The 23,840-nt window shown below is 39.6% G+C and overlaps 1 protein-coding gene across 1 annotated transcript in view; it reads left to right on the forward strand.

The window, feature by feature from the left end:
• LOC140616737 (protein FAM169B-like) overlaps positions 1–23,840 on the forward strand; it is an 87,732-nt gene that overhangs the window by 52,529 nt on the left and 11,363 nt on the right. Inside the window, exons 6-7 of the mRNA XM_072797499.1 lie at positions 2,535–2,712; positions 22,427–22,609. Coding sequence (XP_072653600.1) covers positions 2,535–2,712; positions 22,427–22,609 — 361 coding nt within the window. The remainder of the gene's footprint in view (positions 1–2,534; positions 2,713–22,426; positions 22,610–23,840) is intronic.

Below are 23,840 nucleotides of genomic sequence, written 5' to 3' on the forward strand. Positions count from 1 at the left end.
GGTTGGGTGAATGCCATGAGGAATCTGACTTGCTCTTTGAATAATTTATTTTTCAGAACAAGAGAGGTCACTTCTGTGTGTCAATTTTTCTGTGTTTAGATGAGGAAGACCCCAAATTTTCTGAAAATGTGGTCAATGTTGTGAACAGAAACTTGAATGTTACTTGCAGTTAATGAACCGTGTTTTAAAGATTGATCTGCCCCAACTGTCTATGGAGATAATTTCCTTCTCCATTGGTAGAATTTTGGGTCTTAGCTTTTTTTTCTTTTAATTACATTTTGTTTCTTAGCCAGCTATGTTTCATAAATTACAAAAAAAAAAAAAAAAAGCTTAATGTTCTTTCTGTTAATGTAATTAGTGGTCCTAATTGAGGGATTAGAACTGGATCTGTATTTTGTGTTTCCAGAAACGTTTCTAAGTCAGAATCACATGTCACACATCCCCCCTCCCCAATGAAATTGGACAAATTAAGTGCGTTTTCTTTTCTCCTTTTTCTCCTGCCAGTTTTTGATTGGATATTTCCCTTCTGCCAGATGCAATCTGCTTTTCTCTTCTGGCTTTCCTCTGAACTTTTTTGGTTTTATAAGTTGAAAAAAATAACCTCCCACATCACCCCACTCAGGTTTTGTGACCAGCTAATTATTCCTCAAGTCTGAACTTGATTTGGCTGCTACTGTCTAAGATACAAAATTGGGGCAGCTTCTTCAAGTTGAGCTTGGTGTGGTTTTCACAAAGCTTTTTCTTATTTAAGATTTGGCTCCAGATGAAGGTGAACTTTTACATTCTGGACCAATTAATAAATTTATTGGCACCGAAACACTTTGTGCCATTTGTGAGGGGGCAGCAAGCTGCCTTACTTTTAATATCAGAGCATTTGAAAACAAGTGGGATTTTTGTTTTTTTATTACCCACTCTTCCCCAAAAACAAGTGTTTTAAGGACGACTCAGGCAATCTTCTCCCTTGACCGGTGGACAAAATTGAGGCTCAGAGGGTTGGGTATTGCTAAGGATCTCCCAGCAAATCCAGGCTGAGAAGCCACAGACACAAATGATGATGATGATGATAAAAATCTAAGGATTAAGTATTCGATATAAAACTAAGTGTATTTATAATAAACTTCCCTTTTCCAAAGCCTTAGTCGTAATGGATGAAGATGCAGAAGGGAACCATGGGCTCGGCTGTAGCAGGTGCACCAGCCTGGGACTCAGAAGGCCTGGCCTATTTTGAGCCTGCCTGCCTCTGACAGAGCCCTCATCCAGCTGTCATAAGTCCTCTTTGGAATGAGGCAGGGAAATCAATAAATGTAATCACTTAACCCTCCTTGAATTTCAATTTCCTTACCTATAAATCAAAACCTCCCCGGGGAGGGGCGGAGAATCGTATGCTAGCTTGTGGGTGGAAGTCGCAGTCCATTTAATGGCATTGCTGACCTCGTGGTGATGCATAAGATGGGGTGACGAACACCCACACACTTAGGCTGTCACATAGCAGTCTTATCAGAGTAAAATCTAATAAAACAATACGGTCACTAGATCAATACTTGATTGGGTTCATCCCAAATACTACATTTAGTGCTTGCCTGTGGTTGTCCAGAGACTGCATTTAGGAGGACTGTGTGACCACATCCACGCTCAGCACATAGTGTGGGATTGATTAGTTATGTCTGCTGGGGGTGCAGGATTAGCAGGCCTTTGTTTATGCCACACATTTGCCACCTGTGGACTATACAGATCAGAAAATTTTAAGAGACAGGAGCATGAGATCATTTTGACTTGTTAAGGCTAAAACTCTTTGTAGGCCTGACCTTGACCACACCCAGTTTCCTCACGTGTCATGACATTGTGGTGGGCAAGAAGTTGTTTTGTTTTATAGTCTTAGAACAAGATGGAGCTTGACTCTCAGTAATTCTCTGGAATTGAGACTGTAGCATGTGCTCCAAATCTATCACATCACAAACCATTGCAAATCATTTGTTTTTGGTATAGTCATTGATCCCCCCAATTCTTTACCCTCCTTCTGAGGGCCAGAATTCTGGGGCTGGTATTAAAAATGACATATTGGGTTTATTTCTGGAGGTAACTTCCTGTTTTGTGGACCTGCAATGGAATGACATCTGTGGCTCCTCTGGCCCTGCCCCTCACTCCTAGAAGCTAATGGGTGTGAAAAGCCAAGGTTGTGAAAACCTCTGTGAGAAACTTAATGATTCACATTTTGGCTCTTTAACACAGAAGAAATTGTGTGATGGTGGCACACACACCTGGCCCCAACATGTGGGTTGATTCCAAGGTCAAAATTTATCGCATGTGATTTTCCTCTCTCACTTCTTTTCTTTTCTTTCTTTTCTTTTCTTTTCTTTTCTTTTCGTTTCTTTTCTTTTCGTTTCTTTTTGTTTCTTTTGTTTCTTTTTTCTTTTCTTTTCTTTCTTTTCTCTTCTCTTCTCTTCTCTTCTCTTCTCTTCTCTTTTCTTTTTTTTCCTTTCCTTTCCTTTCCTTTCTTTTTTTTTCTTTTCTTTCTTTTCTTCTTCCCTTCAAAGGTTCAGTCATTTGGGGAAAGGATTGTGCTTTTCATTCTGAACGTCGTTATTTTTGGAAGATTGGAGAGAAATTTGGATGACGGTGACATGTTTTTTTTACCTCACTCTGTGAAGGAGCAAGCAAAAATTCTGTGGCAGGATGGAGCAGCCGTTGGATTTTACACAACCAAAAGGAAAGGTAAGGGGCACAGGGCCCTGGGTGGGTGGGTGGCTGGTGGGGGGGCTGACTCTCTAGATGTCTACCTGCCTCCGAGGACTCCCTCAGCACAAATGTTCCTTGGAGAGAACCTTCTGGCACAGGAAGTATCACTAATTCAGTTGCCCTGTAAATAAGCCCGAGTAAACCCAATTTATGGATTTCATTTTCTCATTTCTCATTTTACTGGCAAATAGAATGAAAAGTGTGTCCTTTGGATTCCCAGCCAGTGCCATGTCCCTCATAACATGCTTATTGCTGCTAATGGTGTAAAATGACTCTGTAAAGCACAACACTCTTCATTGCTTTTCCTTAATGTTACCAATTAGCTGTCAGGAAAAATACTTTTGCTAATAGCTGACATGTGGTGCAAAAGCACACTGGATGCCAAAGTTTATAGACGTTACCTCAGAACAGGGGGAGCTCGGCCATCATAATAAGGTCGGGGTAAAATACTGGGACCTATTTTTAGGAGCTGTGATGAGAAGTGAGTGTGATACTGGGACCATTTAGCTTTGGGGATTGGTCTCTTTCTTTAAAGTCACTTTCTTCAATACCTTCTTGAGTTTTTAAAGGCTGTCAACATCTCTACTCCCAGTAGAGATGTCGTCCCTACCCTGTCCTTTTAGTTCTTATTAAGTCCTAAATTTTAGGGATGTCTGGGTGGCTCAGTGGTTGAGCATCTGCCTTTGGCTCAGGTCGTGATCCTGGGGTCCTGGGATTGAGTCCCACATTAAGCTCCCCGCAGGAAGCCTGCTTCTCCCTCTGCCTGTCTCTGCCTCTCTCTGTGTGTCTCTCTTGAATAAATAAATGAATTCTAAAAAAAAAAAGTTCTAAATTTTAGCAAGAATAAAGTTTCCCAGTGAACCACCAGGGACGTGCTGTTCTCTGGGGTTAGGTGTTTTTCCCAGGGGGATCGAAAGGCTGATTGTGGTGTCGAACTTTGTTTACACTTCGTGTTTGCTCCACCTGTTCAGGATGGAGTAAATCCATTTTTCTCCCTTGCAGTGTGAAACAACCAGTCTCCCATGCAAACAACTCCATTAGTGACATGTTAAGATCCGTCCAGACATGTAAGTGGAAAGGTTGGTTGTGGCTGCTTTGTTCTTCCCAAGGCTGACCCAGACCTCAGAGTGGACGGAGGACCCTAAGATGTTGAGATGAGGCAGGTCAGCCTCAGTATTTAGGTTTCTGCGTCCTCTTCATTTTTGAATTCCATGAACTTGGTGGAAAGTTCTTTGAAGCTGCTTATGGTGTCCCATCATTACATCTATGAACTGATTTTTTTTTTTTAACTGATTTTTTTAAGTGGCTGTTGACTTTTATTTACTCAACAGTTTATGTTGTTTAAGAAGTACCAAACCAGGGCAGCCCGGGTGGCGCAGCAGTTTGGCGCCACCTTCAGCCCAGGGTCTGATCCTGGAGACCCGGGATCTAGTCCCACGTCAGGCTCCCTGCGGGGAGCCTGCTTCTCCCTCTGCCTGTGTCTCTGCCTCTCTCTGTCTCTGTCTCTGTGTCTCTCATGAATAAATAAATAACATCTTAAAAAAAAAAGAAGTACCAAACCAGTATAAGATTAAATAAAGAAAATAAAATATATGCTTCAATATATATACATTGCCAATTAAAACTTTTTTTTTGCCTTTTGTTAGATTAACTTATTTTTGGAGAGATAGAATAAAAATATTTCTGTTAGAATAAATACATACATGTTGCCACTAGCAATATATAAGAGTTCCAGCCACTCCACATCCTTGCCAATACTCGGTATTGTCAGTCTTTTTAATTTTATCTATTCTACTAGGTGGGAAGTAGCATTTAAGTTTGGTTTTAATTTGCATTTCCCTAATCGTAAACGATACTGATTATGTCTTCATGTGCTTTGTTGATGGTCACGTATCTTCTTTAAATGTCTGTTAAATATTTTAGCCCATATTTTATTGGGTTGTTTGCTTGTTGCAGTTTCTTCATATGTTATAGATGTCAGTTCTTTATCAGATATGTATTTGGAAAACATTTTCATTTTGGTACAATAGTATTTTTCAGAGAGCAGACATTTGAAATTTTGATGAAGTCTATTTTATCAGTTTACCAATTTTTATTATTATTCAAGTGAAAATATCTGCTAATTTGTGATCTTTATGAGTTCTTTAAAGTGAGTTTTAAATTTCCAGATATTCCAGATGTTTTATTTATTTATTTATTTTTGATTTCTAACTTAATTCTGTTGCAGTAAGAGAATGTAGTCTATTACATTTTAATATTTTAAGAACTATTGAGAATTGTTTAATGATCCAGTATATTGTTTGTATTGGTCGATGTTCCCTGTGGACTTAAAGGAATGTGTATGTTTCGTAGGTATTGGGTTTCGTGTTCTGGAAATATTAGTTGGATGAAGGTAGTTAATAATGTTATTCAGATTTTCTACATTCTTACTGATATTTTTGTCTAGTTCTATCAATTTCTGGGGGTTTATTAAAGTCTTTATGATTGTAGATTCATCTCTCTCTCATTTTAGTTCTGTTAGTTTTTACTTTATGTGTTTTGAGGCTTTGTTATCAGTGACATCTATATTTATAATGGTTTTACCTACCTGATATATTGGCCATTTTATCGTTATGAAGTCCCAAATTATCTTCAGTAATATTTCTTGTTATGAAGTCTTTTTTATTTGATATTAATAGACACTTCATCTTTCTTATGCCTATTTTGCATGGAATATATTCTTTGTAGCTTTTTATTTTTAGTCTGTTTATGTCTTCATTATTTGAAGCATATATTTTGTTGACAGCATACAATTGGATCTTGGATTTTAAACCTTGTCTTTTGAATGGAGTGTTAGTCCATTTACGTTTAATTTTTGATGTGTTTATACTGAAGTCTCCCCCCCCCCCTTTTTTAAGATTTTATTTATTTATTCATGAGAGACACAGAGAGAAGGCAGAGACACAGGCAGAAGGAGAAGCAGGCTCCTCACAGGGAGCCCAAAGTGGAACTCAATCCCGAAACTCCAGGATCATGCTCTGAGCTGAAGGCAGATGCTCAACTGCTGAGCCACCCAGGAATCCCGAGGTCTTCCCTTTTGCAGTTTGTTTTGTGTCTTCTGTTTTTTTGTTCCTCTGTTCCTCATTTATGTCTTCTTTTATTTTAATCAGATATTTTTTAGTATTTCACTTTAATTTCTCTATTGGCTTTCTAGTTCTATATTTTTGCATTTTTAAATTGTTAGTTATTGCTCCAGGAATCACATATGCATCTTAAACTTTTTCCAATTTACTTATAATTACTATAGAATTACTTCAGATAAAATATAGAAGTCTTGCAACAGTGTATTTGTATTTACCCCTCATTTTATTTACATAGTGCTCTTATTATATATTAGATCCATTTATGCTATAGATCTATTAATATTGATTTATAATTTTTAATTTAATAGTCACCTTTTAGAGGTATTAAAATAAAAAATATCGTTAAAATCTTGACTCAAATACTCACCTTTTGAATAAATTTTAATTTTTTAATTTAATCCCACTTGCCACCCAGTGTTGTTTTTCTTTCAGGCTAAAGTACTTCCCTTAGAATTTGATGTAGTGCAGTTTTGGTGGCAACAAATATCTCAGTTTTTATTTACTGAAAATATATTTTATTTCACAGTCATATTTGAAGGATAGCTTAACTGGATATAGAATTATTACTGATAGTTCCCCCCATACCCCCAGTGCTTTGAATATGTTTTTCCAGTCTTCTTGCTTTCATGATTTCTGCTGAGAAGTCAACCAGTTATTTATTGTTATTCCCTCATACATAACCCATAGGTTTCTTTGATTGCTTTAAAAAATTTCCCTTGAACTTTAGTTTTTCTTTGTAATTTGAGTGTAGTGTGTCTAGGAATGATTTTATTTTTGTTTATCTTTCTTGGGGTTTGGTAAGCTTCTTGAATCTTCAATGTTTTCTACCATATTTTGGTACTTTTTGGCCATTATTTCTTCAATTTTTAAAAAATCCTGCTTTCAGAACGCCTAGGTGACTCAGTGGTTGAGCATCTGCCTTCAGCTTGCGGCATGATCCTGGGGCTCGGGGATAGAGTTCCACATTGGGCTTTCTGCGAGGAACCTGCTTCTCTCTCTGCCTATGTCTCTGCCTCTCTCTCTCTGTGTGTCTTTCATGAATAAATAAATAAAATTTAAAAAAAATTCCTGCTTTCATTGTTCTTTTCCTGGGATTCCAGTTAGTTGTATGTATGTTGGAGTGCTTCATAATGTCTTAAGTTTTGTCTCGGTGGTTTTGTTCATTTTTCTTCAAACATTTTTCTTTCTTTCTTGGGTAATTTCTACTGGTAGAAATCAGTTCATCTGCCATCTCCAATCTGTTGTTGAGACCACTGAAAATTTTAGTAAATGTACTTTTTAGCTCTGGAATTTATATTATTTTGTGTAGTTGCTATTTCTCTGTTGAGATTTTCTATATATTTCCCTCTAATTTTTTGAATTATTTTAATGCTTTGAATGTATTTGTAAAGCCATTTTAAGGCCTTTACAAAATCCAACATCTCAGTCTACTTAAAATCAGTTATATTGGCTACCTTTTTTTTCCCCCTGAGTATGGGTCACACTTTCCTGTTTGTTTGTTTGTTTGTTTTTGTGTGTGTGTATGTGTTGAGCAGAGATAGTGTAACAACTCTAGTTGTTGTGTGTGTATGTTTTCTGAGGATTTTTAGATTTTTGATCTAGTAGCTGTTCAACTTGCCTGGATTCAAATGGCGATTGTCTCCTTTGTGATATGTAGCTACTTGACATCTGTGTGACTTCCCACGACTCCTTTTTAGCTTGGCCCTAGAAAGGTCCTCCCTGTGCCTGCAGATTTGGTCAGACAAAGATTTGGGTGTGGATTTCCTGAGGGTTTTTGTTTATTGTTTATTGTTGTTGTTTTTTGTTTTTATTTTGGTTTTTCTCCTGCTGGTTTGGGGTTTTGTACTTTCACTATTCAAGCCCATTTGGCTTCAGCTCTCTATCACTTGAGCTGTCTCAGCTGGGGAATGTCTTTATTTAATGAAATTATCAAAGTCTCAGATCTGATCCTGTGTGGTGCCATTTTTCAAAAGTGGATATCTCTCTGGTCTTGACTTTTTTTCTCATTGGGTTCCCTGTGGGCTCCTTCACTCATGTAGGCTAGCTGTAAGCCAGGGATTTGGGCAATTGCTCTGAATTTGAGTCTGGTTCATTCCGTGATTGTCATACTGCCAGAACTTCTCCTTTAAATTTCCAGCTGCTTTCCTAATCCTAAATCTGATCTCTGACACCTTTACCTGGTAATGCTTCAGCTTTTCTCACCAGTGTTTTCTGTAGCTTTGGGGGTTGAGTTATACCCCATAGCCAGTAAGCTGCAAACCCACAGGTTTTACCTATTCAGTTGCAATTTTCCCTTCCTCCCCTCCCCTCCCCTCCCCTCCTCCCCTCCCCTCCCCTCCCCTCCCCTCCCCTCCCCTCCCCTCCCCTCCCCTCCCCTCTCCTCTCCTCTCCTCTCCTCTCCTCTCCTCTCCTCTCCTCTCCTTTCCTCTCCTCTCCTCTCCTTTCCTTTCTCTCTTTTCCTTTTCCTTTTCCTTTTCCTTTTCCTTTTCCTTTCTTTCTACACCACAGGGCTTCAACTCATGACCATAAAATCAAGACCTGAGCTGAGATCAAGAGTTGGATGCTCGGGATGCCTGAGTGGCTCAGTGGTTGAGCATCTGCCTCTGGTTCAGGGCATGATCCCAGAGTCCCAGGATGGAGTCCCGCATCAGGCTCCCCTTGAGGAGCCTCCTTCTCCCTCTGCTTATGTTTCTGCCTCTCTCTGCATCTCTCATGAATAAATAAATAAAATCTTTAAAAAATAGTTGGATGCTCAAACAACTGAACCACCCAGGCACCCTTCCAGTTGCAATTTTCTGAAATTAAATTTTCCTCTACTCAGTGGTGTCTTTAAATGATTTCTTATATTTTTTTATTTCTTTTTAAAAAAGATTTTATTTATTTACTCATGAGAGACACACAGAGAGAGGCAGAGACGTAGGTGGAGGGAGAAGTGGGCTTTCTGTGAGGAGCCTGATGCAGGACTCGATCCCAGGATCCTGGGATCATGACTGAGGCAGATGTTCAATCACTGAGCCACCCAGGTGCCTTTACATTTATTTCTTAAATAGTTACCATATGTGGGGATTTGTGTGACCATTTCCTTCCACCACCATTATCTGATGGGGATCTTGTTCAGGTATGGACCATAGAATTTTATTCCTTTCCTTCCCATCTTTTTCTATAATCAGAGAGAGAGAGATTTATTTTAATGAATTAAGAAATGGAAAAAAAAAGAAGAAATGGTTGTAGAGCAGTATACAAATAGTTTAAACAAAACAATTTTAGTTAGATATATTTTATTTGTATATTTTTGCTATATTTTATTATAGATATATTTTATTATATTTTACTATTTGCACAATGGTTTATGAAAAATCACTGGTGAATATGTTGGTTTAACGGACTACAGGAGGAGTTTGTAATTCAGAACAGTTAATATTTCTTCAGTCTCAGCTCTTCAGTGCTTGTCACAGCATTATGCAGTGTTTTTGTGTTGATGCTGAGGATATGGGCATAGCACGTGGCATACTTCTCAACTTTGTATCATTACAATTTTTCCTCATGAGTTTAGATTCTTTTGGTCCAGAATATCTGTTAATTTAGCTTAAGCTGGGCTACAGTGTATAATTTCATTCTAAGAGGAAAATAAAATGTGCAGATTCATCAGGGACCAGGATTAACCTATTTAAGAGTACGTAGTTTCTAAGAGCAATTTTGGCACATATTTTTAAGTATTTAAAATATTTTTCAGACAGTAAAATTGGCCCTTTTTTTGGCCATACAGTTCTATGAATTTTGACCTATGTATAGATTCATGTAAGTACAACCATAATTAAAATGCAGAATAAAAGCCACCATCCCTAAAACCTCCTTTGTGTTATCCCTAGGTATCTCCTACCCCATGGCTGCCACCTGAAACCCCTGGCAACCACTTTTTGTTTTCCATCACTATCGTTTTGTCCTGTAATGGAATCATATAGTTTGTAAGCTTTTGAGACTGACTCCTTTTTTTTTTTTTTTAAAGATTTTATTTATTTTAGAGAGAGAAAGAGAGCATGAGCAGAGGGGAGGGGCAAAGAGAGAGGGGAAAATCTCAAGCAGACTCCATGCTGAGTAGAGAGCCCAACAGGGGGCTTGATCCCAGGATCCTGAGATCATGACCTGAGCTGAAATCAAGAGTCAGCTGTTCAAACGACTGAGCCACCCAGGCATCCTTAGAGACTGACTCTTTTCAATCAGCATAATGCCTTTATTCATCCAAGTCAATGTGTAGATCAGTAGTTTGTGCCTCTTTATTGCTGAGGAGCACATTTAGTTTGAAACAAGTGGGTGCCTTTGTATAGATTGAATGAGGTCTTTTCAGGTAGACTCTCTCTTTGGGAACATTTTCTTAATAGGCTGGTCTGAATTTCTCCCTTCATTTGACTGTTCAGTAATTGTCTTTCTTATGAAATATTGACACTTCAGCCATTTCACTATTTTATGTTGAAGTTCTCCCTAGATAATCAAAACTAATGAGTTTTACTTTAACTTTTGTTGTCAAATCACTAGTCCACAAAGCTGTCAGCATTCAAAGGCAGAACATACTGGACTGGTAAGTGGAGAGTTGGCCAATTTAAGGCAGAGCTGAGAAGTATTTTACTTTTGTATAAAAATCTAAAAAGAACAGCTTTGTATTTCAGATTCCTGAAAGCTCCAGCACTAATGCAAATCATAACAATGGGAGTGGCACTTAAAAGTATTAAATTAGGTGATTTGCAATCCAGACAGGCATGTGACCTGTGAGATGGCAGTGAAGCTTCAAAGTGGCCTCAGTTGCCCTGCTCATCAGGGGGTGTAGAGGGTGTGAGGGGGGCTACTGCTCTTCCCTCCCCCAGATATCCAGTGCCACAGGCACCTCCTGCAGTATGGTCCTATCAGGCAGGACCCCCTCAAGCCATCTTCTGGACTTCAACAGAAACATTAGCAGAAATGGAATGAGTTGGGGAGTTCATTCTGATTGCTGCCAGATGAGAAAGGGATTACTATTTGCGAGGAATGGAAGTCCTCTTGAAGACAGGGTATTGGAAGGTGCAGGGGGAAGTGCCTGGGATGTAGCCTGGCTTCTTTTCTTTCTTTCTTTCTTTCTTTCTTCCTGGGCTCCATCCCAGGACTCCAGGATTGTGACTTGAGCTAAAGGCAGACCCTTAACCAACTGATCAGCCTGGATTCTTATGCTGGGATGTGCACAAGCAGCTCCTACATTCTCATCCTTGCAGACCTGCTAACTTTACTCACTTATATCTCTTGCTTCTTCATGACCTTGACTTTAGTTTGCCACAATGCCCATCTGGCCTCTCCCTGTACTTGCTTTAAAGAACCAAGATATACTGTGGTCCTCATTTCACTTCATTTCAAGTCTCTCCAAAGAATCAGATTGGTCCAGCTGGCCTGTGGATTGGTTTCTTGTGGATCATGGGTCCACCTTTAGCTCAGCTGATTGTAGATGGTGGGCTAGCGTTCATGGTCCAGATATGGCCACCTAGCATTCGTTCTTTAACCGACGCTGTGGTAGGGGCAATTTTAAAGGACTGTAGGCTGGATAGACATCCCATAATAATCCATGGAAGAATCCTGTTTGTAAAGTCTCAGTCTGGCCTGGAATACTTCTGGTCAGGACCACCAGGCAGCCCTTCATTGCTGCACAGTGGAGGATGTGTAGTAGGAAAAAAATGTCTAAAAAGGCTCCTTAGGTTGGTGATAATGAGAAAACATTTGGGCAATACCACTTGAGAGTGTATACTTAGAAGAGGAACTGCTAGCTGTAGCGGAAGCACACTTCCCCAGGGGATGCACAGCTGTCTCCCAAAATGGTTGTACACATGTACATGGTCACCTGCAAAAGGTGAGCATTTTTCTTGCTCCACATCTTTATCAATATTGGTCTCATCCTGATTTTTTGCAGTTGCTGATCATGTGGTTATGAAATAATATCTTATTTTAATGCCTATTTTCTAATTGTTGCTTGTAGATAGAAATGCCATTCATCTCTTCTGTGTTGATCTTACATCCATTAACCTTGCTAAACTTTCCTTAGTTCTATAATTTGTTGATAGTTTTCTTTTGCTTTTATAATTTTTCTATATTCTGTGCCATATGGACTGGATTATGTGCAGAATATAGCACAATGTTGAGCTGGAGCAGTTCTTTCTCCTATAATCTACAAAGAAGGTGAATTACTGATACAGATTTTCTCACATTAACAACTCGAGATAAAGTCAACTTGGCCAAAGTTATTTCTTTGAACAGATAAGCTCCCTCCATACCCACTCATATTGTCCACAGCTGATTTTGTACAACTGTAGAAATGAGTGGTTGCCCCTAAAGCCTAAAGTATTTTCTGGCTGGAATTTACCGAAAAAGTTTGCCAGTGCCTATTCCAATGAATACAACTTAAATGTCTCATACTTTTTTAAAAAAATGATTCTATGCAGATGGGTGTTAGCAATACTTCTTAGTGGGAGCAAGACAGGAACATCCAGATCATTTACTAGTATTGTGAATAGATGTTCAACTGCCCCAGATTCCAAGGGAGTCTGGTTCTGACCTTGTGCATTGGGTTCATCACACACATGTAGTATGATTGTAGCAAAAGGCTAGCAAAAGTTAATGCTTCTAGCTGTTTCTGTTTTGGGTTTCCATGGGTTGGGAGTATCCCAAATATGTTTATTATTCTGAACTTAATCTCTTGGACTGCCCACTGAGACCTGAATTTGGATTTTTAGAGCAGTTATTCTCAAAATGCTTCACAGAGCCAAGTATCCGTGGCAGCCACGGTCAACATATTGTCTTTGGTATTAGCAGGACAAACCTGGAGAGGTGCTTCATAGGCCCCACAAATGCTACTTTGTGAAAGGAAATGCACTGGGAGCAGGACTGCTTTTGGCCAGGCACTTGGTTCTTTTGTGCCTTGGGACCTTGTAACTTTCCTGGTGCTCAGGTCTTAGTTCTCAAAAACAGCCGGTGGTGGGAATACACTATGACTTTTGTCTTGCCACCTGCCTGTTTTACCTTCTTCCTGACAAATCTTTCTCTTTGAAGCAGATCCACTTTCTTCCATTACTTTCTGGCTGCCTGTTGCTATCGTTTTCCCGTGGTACACCATCTGTGATTTCTGTCTTAGGTATTCCACGAATTCACTCAATGTCTTTGTGAGGTATAACCCTCCTTGTCTTTTCCTGTGTTTTGTTGGAGGTGCATATTTTTAATGGGCAGCCTGTTGGCATCCCCTTGTTTATTCTTTGGTAGGCTTTGTCTCCTTCTCTCAGAGGTTCCTTCTTCAAGTCCTCCTAGGCTGTTGAAGGCAAAGCCCTCATCATACACGTGTTATTTTATGCCCTTTAGTCATAATTTCATCGTAGATACCTCATTGATTATGCATCTCCTCCAGAACAGCCAGGGTAGTGAGCAGAGAAACCAGCCCCTTACAGTGATCAAAGGTAATTTGTATACTCTATTGAATTCAGTTTGTTAATATTGGTCTAAGTTTTTGTCTTATGTTCAAGAATTACTGTTATTTACCTGTTTTTCCTATTGTTAGCTATTTTTTCTTTTTCCTTAAAAGGTTAGCCTCATAAACTAAGATGGAGAATATTCTCCTTTTCTGTTCTCTGGAATGCTTTCCTTGGAAGGTTAGTAAAACTTCTATCTAAAGCCACCTGGCCTGTGGCATTCAGTGTGAGAGAGGTTTAAATCACTGATTTCATGTTTTGATGCTCATAGGACAGGTTAGTCTTTCTGTTTTTTTTTATGAGACAATTTTGGTGGTTTGTATTGTTCTAGGAATTTGTCCTTTTCGTCTGTTTTCAAGTTTATTGGTGTAGAATTATATTCTTGCCTTTGAAATCTCTGCCACATCTATAATGGTATCTTTATTTTAATTCCTAATGTGCTTGATGTATGGCGTATTCATTCTTACTTTAGCAACTCTTGACATTTTAAAGAATCCTTTATGTTGTATTTTTGTTTTCTATTTTATTAATTTCTATCCTCCTTGTCTCCTTCCCTTTATTTTCTTTGGGTTTCTCTTCTGTTCTTTTTCAGTCCTTTAAATTCTGATGCTTGGCTTATTAATTTTCAGCTTTTCTTGTTTATTTCCTATCAGCATTTATGGTAAAAATGATCTCATGCTGCTGTCAGTTTAGCCAGTTCACCCTGGTATAGCCTCATGGATTGAACATTCTGATTGGTTTGTGCTTTACCATAGTTTTGTCTGTCTGTTTTTGTTTTATCACCACCATTTTCTATGAATTGTGGTCTCCATGGATCTGTTCCTGTGACCTTTCTTTCCAGGATCAATTATCCTCAGGTAAAAGACCTTTTTGGATATTTAAATTTGCCTGAGAGATTGCATCTTTGTTTCGATTTTGAACAGTGCACATCTGGAATATGATTTAATCTTCTAAGTGTTGTTAGGTATAGACAACTTGTATAATAACTGAAGGTAACTTTGGACACAAAGCAGACAGAAAGAAGAAGAAAGGACAGGAGGTCTTGGTTCTTGGTTTAGTTCTGCCACCAGCTACTTTGGCGGTGTGGGTTGGTCTGAGTTTGCTCTGGAATCAACAGACTCACTGTAAGTTGATGAGAGGCAGTAGGGCAGTTGTTACATGGACAGAAGGGAGCCAAGCCCTTTGTTCTCTCCGTGTTTGTTGTTGTTGTTGTTGTTTGTTGACCCTGTCAACAATCTTTCTTGACCCTGTCAGCTGCCATGTCTGTAAAATGGGTATAATGAATGAGATCATTACTGGGAATCTCCCCACCATTCCATGCTATGTGATATGATTTCCTTGGATTTTATGTTCTCATTATGAGTGAAGAGTCTGTTGGCATGCAGCCAGCTCATTGCCTCTGCCCCTGTTCATAATCACATAATATTCTTATTATGGTTAATTGATAACTGTATTAAAAAGCCAATTCTCTGGCTTTGAGAATTGATTTTAAAGATTTTATTTTATTTTTGAGAGAGTGAGAGAGAGAGAGAGAGCGGGAGCGGGGGTAAGGGCAGAGAGAGAGGGAGAAGCAGACTCTGCTGCTGAGCAGAGAGTCCAGCTTGGGGCTTGATCCCAGGACTCAGGATCATGACCTGAGCTGAAGGCAGACATTTAACCTACTGAGCCATCCAGGTGCCCTGGGAATTGATTTTAGAAGATAGATTTTATTTGACCAACCTGATGATGTAATTAGCTTTTAGAAAGGACTTGTGGAGTGCTTTTGTTTCTTCTGCCCTCCCCCTCCCCCAGCTTTTTATTTTGAAATAATTTTTGATTTATAGAGGATTTGCAAAGATATTTCAGAGTTCCTGTTATACCCTTCACTTACCTCCCCCTACTGGTAAATGTTTTATATGATCAGTGGTTATGTAAGTGGTCCCCAAGGTACATGGATCAAACCTAAGAAATTAACATTGGTTAATTTTTCAGCAAGGTCCATTTTCTCTTATAGGGTTTGATCCAGGCAGGATACCACCTTGCATGTAGTTTTCAGATCTTGTTGTCTTGTTGTACTGTATGTGACCCATTTCTTCGTTCTCCTTGTCTTTCATGACCTGGACACTTTTGAGGAGTACTGGTCAGGAGATTTGTGGAATGTCCTTTAATTTAGTATGTCTGATATTTTCTCATGATTAGATTGGGATATGGGTTTGGGGGGGAAAGGGAAGTGTCCTTGTCCTCACATGCTCACATCATATGTGAAGGTATATGATACCAATATTACTATTGGCGATGCTCACTCCAGTCACTCAAGGGGGCATCTGACAGGTTTCTCCTCTGTAAAGTTACTATTTTTCCTCTTTTACACTTGGTTGTATCTTTTTCATATAATTTCAAAACAATTTTATTTTTATTATTTACCTATTTATTTAAATATTTTATTTATTTATTTTAGGGCAGCCTGGGTGGCTCAGCGGTTTAGCGCCGTTTTGAGCCCAGGGCCTGATCCTGGAGACCTGGGATCGAGTCCCATGTCAGGCTCCTTGCATAGAGCCTGCTTCTCCCTCTGCCTGTCATTCTTTCTCTCTGTCTCTGTCTCTCGTGAATAAATAAAATCTTAAAAAAATATATTTTATTTATTTATTTTAGAGAGAGAGAGAATATGTGAGCAGGGAGAGATGGGGAGGGAGAGTGAGGGACAAAGAATCTGAAGCAGACTCCTTGCTGGGTGTGGAGCCTGATGAGGTGCTCCATTTCACGACCCTGAGATCATGATCTGAGCTGAAACCAAAGACAGATGCTTGACCCGCTGAGCCAGTCAGGTGCCCCCAATACAGTAATTTTAGTATAATTCATTGTATCTTTTATTTTTTTTATTTTTATTTTTTCATTGTATCTTTTAAAAATCAATTTTGTTGAGGTATAATTTACACCCCATAAAATTTGCCAATGGGAAGTGATTTCTAAGAAATTTAGAGGGTTGTGTAACCATCACCACCGTCTAGATTTTAGATATCTACATCACCCCCAAAAAGTTGCCTGCTTGCTGTCCATCTCTGTTTCCACCCCAGCTCTAGTCAACCCCCAGTCTGCTGTCTCCATCAATTTGCCTCTCCCAGGCATTTCATCTAAATGGAATGATACAATATTTGGTCTTTTGTGTCTGGCTTGTTTTACTTAGTGTTTTTGAGGTTCATCCAAATTGTAGCAAATATTAGCTTCCTAGGGATAGAATTGTTGGGTCATCTGATAAGCATATGTTTAACTTTAAGAAACTGTCAGATTTGACAAAGTGGCTTTAACATTATACATTCCCATCAGCATTTTGTGATGGTTTCAGTTTCTCCACATCTTGTCAACACTTACTAATGCTTGTCTTCTTGACTAGAGCCATTTTTTAGTAGGTCAAAAGTAGCATTTCTTTGTGGTTTTAATTTTCATTTTCCTAATGGCTAATGATTGTCTTTTCGCTGATTATTAACCATTTGTTTGTCTTTTTTGAAGAAGTATCTGTTCAGATCATCTGTCCATTTTTAATTGGTTGTTTTTTTTTTTGTTACAAGAGTTTTTCATATAGTCTGGATAGTCATTTATATAGTCAGAAATGTGATTGGTAAATATTTTCTTCCAGTCTAATGTTGAAGTACAAAAGTTAATTTTGATGAAATCATATTTGTCAATTGATTGTGCTTCTGGTATTAAATTTAAGAACTCCCTGACTAACCTGAGGTCTTGAAGATTTTCTTCTGTTTTCTTCTGAAAGCTTTATAGTTTTAACTTCTATTTGTGCCTCAATTCACCCTAAATTAATTTTTGTATATGATGTGAGGTAAGCATTCAACTTAATTTTTAAAAAATACCTAGTACCTTAGTAGGCTTTGTTTTTTAGGGCAGTTTTAGGTTTATAGAAAAATTGAGGACAAAGTATAGAGAGTTCTCCTCTATCCTTCCACTCTTTTACACGCTCACACACACACACACACACACACTCCTGTAATTATTAACATATTGCATTAGTGCAGTACATTTGTCAAAATTCATAAACCAGTATTGATACACCTATTAGTTGGCTAGGGCTGCTGTAACAAAATACAGCAGACTGGATGGTTCAAACAACAGAAAGTAATTTTCTCACAGTTTTTGAGACTGGAAGTCCAAGATCAGGTTTGGTTTCTTCTGAGGCCTCTCACCTTAGCTTGTAGATGCTGCTTCTGTGTCCTCACATGATCTTTCCTCTGGGTGTGCACTTCTCTGTGTGTCCAAATTTCTTCTTCTAAAGACACTCATAAGATTGGATGTGAGCTCACTCGAAATGTGAAGTCACCTCTCTTTGACTTGATCAGCACTTGAAGTCCCTGTCTCCAAATACAGCCACATTCCTAGGTACTAGGAGTTGGGCTTCAATGTAAGAATCTTGGGGAGAAACAATCCAGTACAGAAAGATGTATTATTATTGACTATAGTTTACATTAGGGTTCATTCTTTGTGTTATATTCTATGGATTTTGATGAATGTATAGTGACATTTATCTACCCTTGTAGCAACATACAGAATAGCTTCACTTCCCTAAAAATCTCTGTGTTCCTCATGTCTCCCTCCCCAGAACCCCTTGACAACCACTGATCCTTTCACTGCCTTTATGTTTCCGCCCTTTTCAGAATGTCATTAATTGGTGTAATTTTATGGTATATAGACTTTTCAGATTGGTTTTTCTCTGAGTAATATGCCTTAATATTTCTCCATGTCTTTTTGTGGCTTGATAGCTTTTTTTCTTTTTAGCCCTGAATAATATTCCATTATCTGGATGTACCATAGTTTATTTATCCATTCACATATTGAAGGATACCTTGGTTGCTTCCAAGTTTTGGCAATTATAGGTGCCATGTACATTTGTGTAGACATAAGTTCTCAACTCCTTTTGGAGCACAGTTTCATGGATCATATGGTATGAATATGTTTACTCTTGTAAAAATTATCAAGCTGCCATCCAGAGTTACTGTACCATTTTGCATTCCTATCAATAGTGAATGAGAGGTCCTATTTTTCCACCAGCATTTGTTTTTGATAGTGTTCTGGAATTTGGCCACTCTATTAGGTGTGCAGTGATATCTTGTTGGTTTAATTTGCATTTACCTGATAATGTATAGTGTGGAGCATCTTTTTTTTTTTTTTTTAAAGATTTTATTTATTTATTCATGAGAGAAACAGCGAGAGAGGCAGAGACACAGGCAGAGGGAGAAGCAGGCTTCATGTGGGGAGCCTGATGTGGGACTTGATCCCGGAACTCCGGGATTACACCCCGAGCCAAAGGCAGGTGCTAAACCACTGAGCTACCCAGGTGTCCCTAGAGCATCTTTTGATATGCTTCCCTGCTGTATCTATACCTTCTTTGATGAGGTGTCTTTTAAAATTTTTGGCCCACTTAAAAAAAAAAGATTTATTTATTTATTCATCAGAGACACAGAGAGAGGGGCAGAGACATAGGCAGAGGGAGAAGCGGCCTCCATGTAGGGAGCCTGATGTGGGACTCAATCCTGGAACACCAATATCACGACCTGAGCCGAAGGTAGATGCTCAACCGCTGAGCTACCCAGGTGTCCCTTTGGTCCACTTTTTAATCAAATTGTTTGTTTTCTTACTGTAGAGTTTTAAAAGTTCTTTGTATATTTTGGATAACAGTCCTTTATCAGGCAAACAAGTCTTTTGGAAATACTCTTCCCCTGTTTGTGCCTTGCATTTTCATTCTTTTGACATGGTCTTTCACAGAGCAGCAAATTTTAATTTTAATGACATTCAGCTTATCAGGTTTTTTTTTTTCATGAATAGGGCCTTTTGTGTTGTATGTAAAAATGTTATTGCTAAACCCAAGGTCATCTAGATATTCTCTTGTGTTATTTTCTAGGAGTTTTATAGTTTTGTGTTTTTCATTTATGTTTGTCATTCATTTTAAGTTAAAATTTTTGAAGTGTTTAAGGTCTGTGTCTAGATTTTGTTTTTTCATGTAGATATCCAGTTGTCTACTATCACTTACTGGGACTGTCCTTTTACCATTGACTTTACCTTTGCTCCTTTGTCAGAGATCAATTGACTATATTTGTGTGAGTCTAATTCTGGGCTTTGTTCTATGCTAGCTTCTTCTTTCCTTAAAATTTTTTTTAAAAAAATTATTGCTATCCAGTCATCCCACTACCATTTCTTGAAAAGACTATCTTTACCTCATTTGAAAAGGGCACCTTTGTTGAAGTTCAAAGTAAAAGAGTTTATTTCTAGACTCATTTATGTTCCCCTGAAAAACATGCCTATCCTTGCACCAGTATTTCACTGACTTGTTTGCCTTGATTTTATAAGAAGCCTTGAAATTGGGTAGTATAAAACCTCCAACTTTACTCTTCTTTTTCAGAGCTGGGTTGCTTAATTTAGAGACTTTGCATTTCATGTTAATTTTAATATCAGCTTGTCCATGTCCCCAAAAATGCCTACTGATGGGGTGCCCGGATGGCTCAGTTGGTTAAGTGTCTGACTCTTGATTTCTTTTTTTTTTTTTTAAGATTTTATTTATTTATTCATGAGAGACACACACATACAGAGAGAGAGAGAGAGAGAGAGAGAGAGGCAGAGACACAGGCTGAGGGAGAAGCAGACTCCATGCAGGGAGCCCGATATGGGACTTGATCCCTGGACTCCAGGATCACGCCCTGGGCCAAAGGCAGATGCTTAACCGCTGAGCCACCCAGGGATCCCTGACTCTTGATTTCAACTCAGGTCATGATCTCAGGGTCATGAGATAGAGCCCCAAGTTGGGCTCTGGGCTGGGCGTAGAGCCTGATTAAGACTCTCTCTCTTCCTCTCCCTCTGCCTTCTCTCTCTCTCTCTTACAAAAAAATGCCTTCTAGGATTTTGGTAGGACTGGCATTGAACTTACAGGCCAGTTTGGGAAGAGTTGCCATCTTAAAAGTATTGAGTCATCCAATCCATGAACATGAAGTGTCTCCACTTATTTAGATTTTATTTAATTTTCCTCCACAATGTTTTGTAGTTTTTCAGTATTCAAGGCTTTGTTTGTTAAATATATTCCTAAAAATGACTTTTTAAAGGCTATTGTGAATGAAATTATATTTTTATTTAATTTTAAACCTTCTTAGCTTCGGAGGACTTTCCATTTGGGGAAAGTTGTTCTCATCATCTATAAAAGTTGGAAGTTACAGAATTCCAACCCAAGTTTGTATTATCATTTCAAGAACACCAAGGGTGAAATTCAAATACTCTACAATTGCCATCTCAAGTGAATTGGGTGCTGTTGATCACTGGCCACAGATTATTTATTCATTCATTCATTTTGGCCACAAAACTGACTAATCTTTTGATTGATAGTTTCCATGGGGTTTCAACTGGGTGGCCATCAGGCTTCTTGGGGGTAGCAAGATGTTTGCTGGGAACACAAGGGTACCTGGGTCATGGTTCTTTCATGGTGACAGGCTAGTCCACGTTTGTTATTGAGGTGAGTGGCAAGGATATGAGAGAGAAAGGAAGGGCACTGGATCCTACAAGGCCAGATCCCATTTCTTGATGGCAGGTGCTTCAGAACCACATGTAAAGGGATATGGATATAGGAAGGGGAGTAATTGTGGCCATTTTTGCAACCAGTTACTACAGTAGCATGTACCTCTGCAACTCAGTCTGGCTGATTAGAATTAGTCTTCTGCATGTGGATGTCCAATTTTCCCAGCACCATTTATTGAAGAGACTGTCTTTCTTCCAATGGATAGTCTTTCCTCCTTTATCGAATATTAGTTTCCCATAAAGTTCAGGGTCCACTTCTGGATTCTCTATTCTGTTCCACTGATCTATGTGTCTGTTTTTGTGCCAGTACCACACTGTCTTGATGACCACAGCTTTGTAGTACAACCTGAAATCTGGCATTGTGATGCCCCCAGATATGGTTTTCTTTTTTAAAATTCCCCTGGCTATTCGGGGTCTTTTCTGATTCCACACAAATCTTAAAATAATTTGTTCTAACTCTCTGAAGAAAGTCCATGGTATTTTGATAGGGATTGCATTAAACGTGTATATTGCCCTGGGTAACATTGACATTTTCACAATATTAATTCTGCCAATCCATGAGCATGGAATATTTTTCCATCTCTTTGTGTCTTCCTCAATTTCTTTCAGAAGTGTTCTATAGTTTTCAGGGTATAGATCCTTTACATCTTTGGTTAGGTTTATTCCTAGGTATCTTATGCTTTTGGGTGCAATTGTAAATTAGTCTTTTTTGTTTGTTTGTTTGTTTGGGAAATTACCCACCTTCTGAATCTTGGCAGGGACAATCCACTTCTTCCAATAGGAGCTGATATGCTACATACTTCTTTTCCAGGACTCTAGTGCAGGCACTTGTGCAGTTTGGAAGTGAGAAAAGTGATGTAGTAGGCTCCGTGCAGCAGTGATTTTCTGGTTAGGGTGATGACAGAGGCAACTGGCTATAAGATTCAGCTCCCGTGGTAGAAACAGCAACTGTGCTGGCACTGGTGCTGGTTGCAGGGAAGTTGAGTTCAGGGTGGAAAAATGGGAAGGGTGCCAACTGTCACCTCTCTTGCTCTGCTGTAGTAAGGTCACTTTTGCTGTAGGGGAAACAGGACTGAGTCTATTCAGGGTAGATGTACTTTGCCTTAGTAGGACATGATGACCCTTTGTTATCAAAACAAGTCCATGCCCTAACAGATGTGTTAGGTGGGTCTCCCAGCCCATCATCCCTGGGTTCATAGAGAATTTTGATGTCACCCAGATGCTCCTCATTGACTTCAATGTCTCTGTGAACTGTGAATGGTGAGGGAGGAATCTGAGGGTCTTGGGTGCATGAATGGTGCATTCACCTGGGTTTGCTTTTCATTTCAGTACAGTAGTCTGGTGGCTGTACTCCCCGCAATCAGTAACATGTGGGCTGATCAGCCAGCTGGAGAACTGGTGGTTTGGGATGATCTGCTGTTTTGTCTTAGGTTGTTTAGTGATGTGAGCCCTTCATCCAAGTGGTATCCATGCCCAGCTGTGCAGGAGTCCCGCAGGGTCCTGGTGGCTTGGTGCAAGTCTGGGAACAATGCATGTCACTTCCTTCCCCTGCAGGCAGCCTGTGTGGTGATGGCACGGGTGCATGCTACCTGCTGCCGGTCTTCGACACTGTGTTTGTCAGGAGGACTTACCGTCGCCAAGGCCTGGGCATGGCCATGCTGCAGGACTTTTGTGAGACATTCCAAGAGGACGAGGCCCTGGGTGTCAGTTGGCCAATTTCTCCTGCCATGTACCAAGGTAAACCCACCTTGTATCAGGTGGAAGTGCTGGGGTAACGGTGATGGATAACACATGTGCATTCTAGGTGATCGTGGGGAGGAGGTTCCTTGGCACTCTCAGCATGTGGGTTTTCTCTCCCCCTCAAGAAATCTCCCATTGCTTCAGCACAAATGAGACTTTATGCTCTCTCACAAAGGGTGAGCCCTTCTCAGTCTGAGAAATAACTGGATTTAGAGATAATAACAAAGAAGTCACACAATGTCAAGAGAAGCAGAATCCAGAGAAGTGCACCTGTGCTGCTGATTGCTGCTGAGTGCTTAGAGGATCTTTGCTCTTTCACTTGAAACTTAGAGCCCATGACTTTGTCCTTTCAACTAGAAGCTGCAAGGGATCACAGGAACTTCAGCTGGGAGGGCAGCTGGAGTGCAAAGGCAGGCTCTGACTGCACTGAGCCCCCAAGCACCTCTGTAGCTCCCCCTATAGAGACAGTCCCCCTTTCCATTCTCGACCTACTGAGTCCCCGTACTTTCTCTTTCCCTGGAGAAACAGAACCAATAGGCTGTATGTATGTAGAGAGAAGAGATTTATTATGAGTTGGCTTACAATAGTGTGGAGACTGAGACTCTCAAGATCCACATTTAGCAAGCAAGAGATTCAGGAGAGCTGGTAGTGTCATAACAGTCCAAGTGCCAGCAGGCTCCAGACCCAAGAAAAGCCAACAAAAACTTTTTGGTTTAAATCCAAAGGCAGTAAAAGATCGATGTCCCAGCTCAACAGGCAGGAGGAGTTCCCTCTTGTGGGAGGTTTAGTCTTTTTGTTCTGTATTCAGGCCTTCAACTGATGGGATGAGGCCCACCCAATAAGGGAAGGCAATCTGCTTCACTCAGTCTACTGTCTCATGCTGATCTCATCCAAAACATCTTCGTAAACACTCCCAGAATAACGTTGGACCAAATATCTGGACACCCCTGGCTCAGTCAAGTTGACACTTAAAATGAACTGTCACAATCCCTTTCTACATTCTGGAAGAGAAATCTTTATAAATACTTGTCACAGGAAATGAAGAAAGCTCTGATGTGAAGCATCACATTCCATGTCTGTAAGAGGGGTAGATTCTGGTGAGCATCTCCCCAGGTCCCTTTGCACCCCACCACTCCCATGAAGCACACCTACCTCACATTGGGTTCTGTTATACTTCTTGTCATACAGATGTTTTCAGATCCAGTGCCATTATCATATAGGAATGAAA

The sequence above is a fragment of the Canis lupus genome, chromosome 2 (genome assembly GCF_048164855.1).
Source record: "Canis lupus baileyi chromosome 2, mCanLup2.hap1, whole genome shotgun sequence".
Classification (NCBI taxonomy): Eukaryota; Metazoa; Chordata; class Mammalia; order Carnivora; family Canidae; genus Canis; species Canis lupus.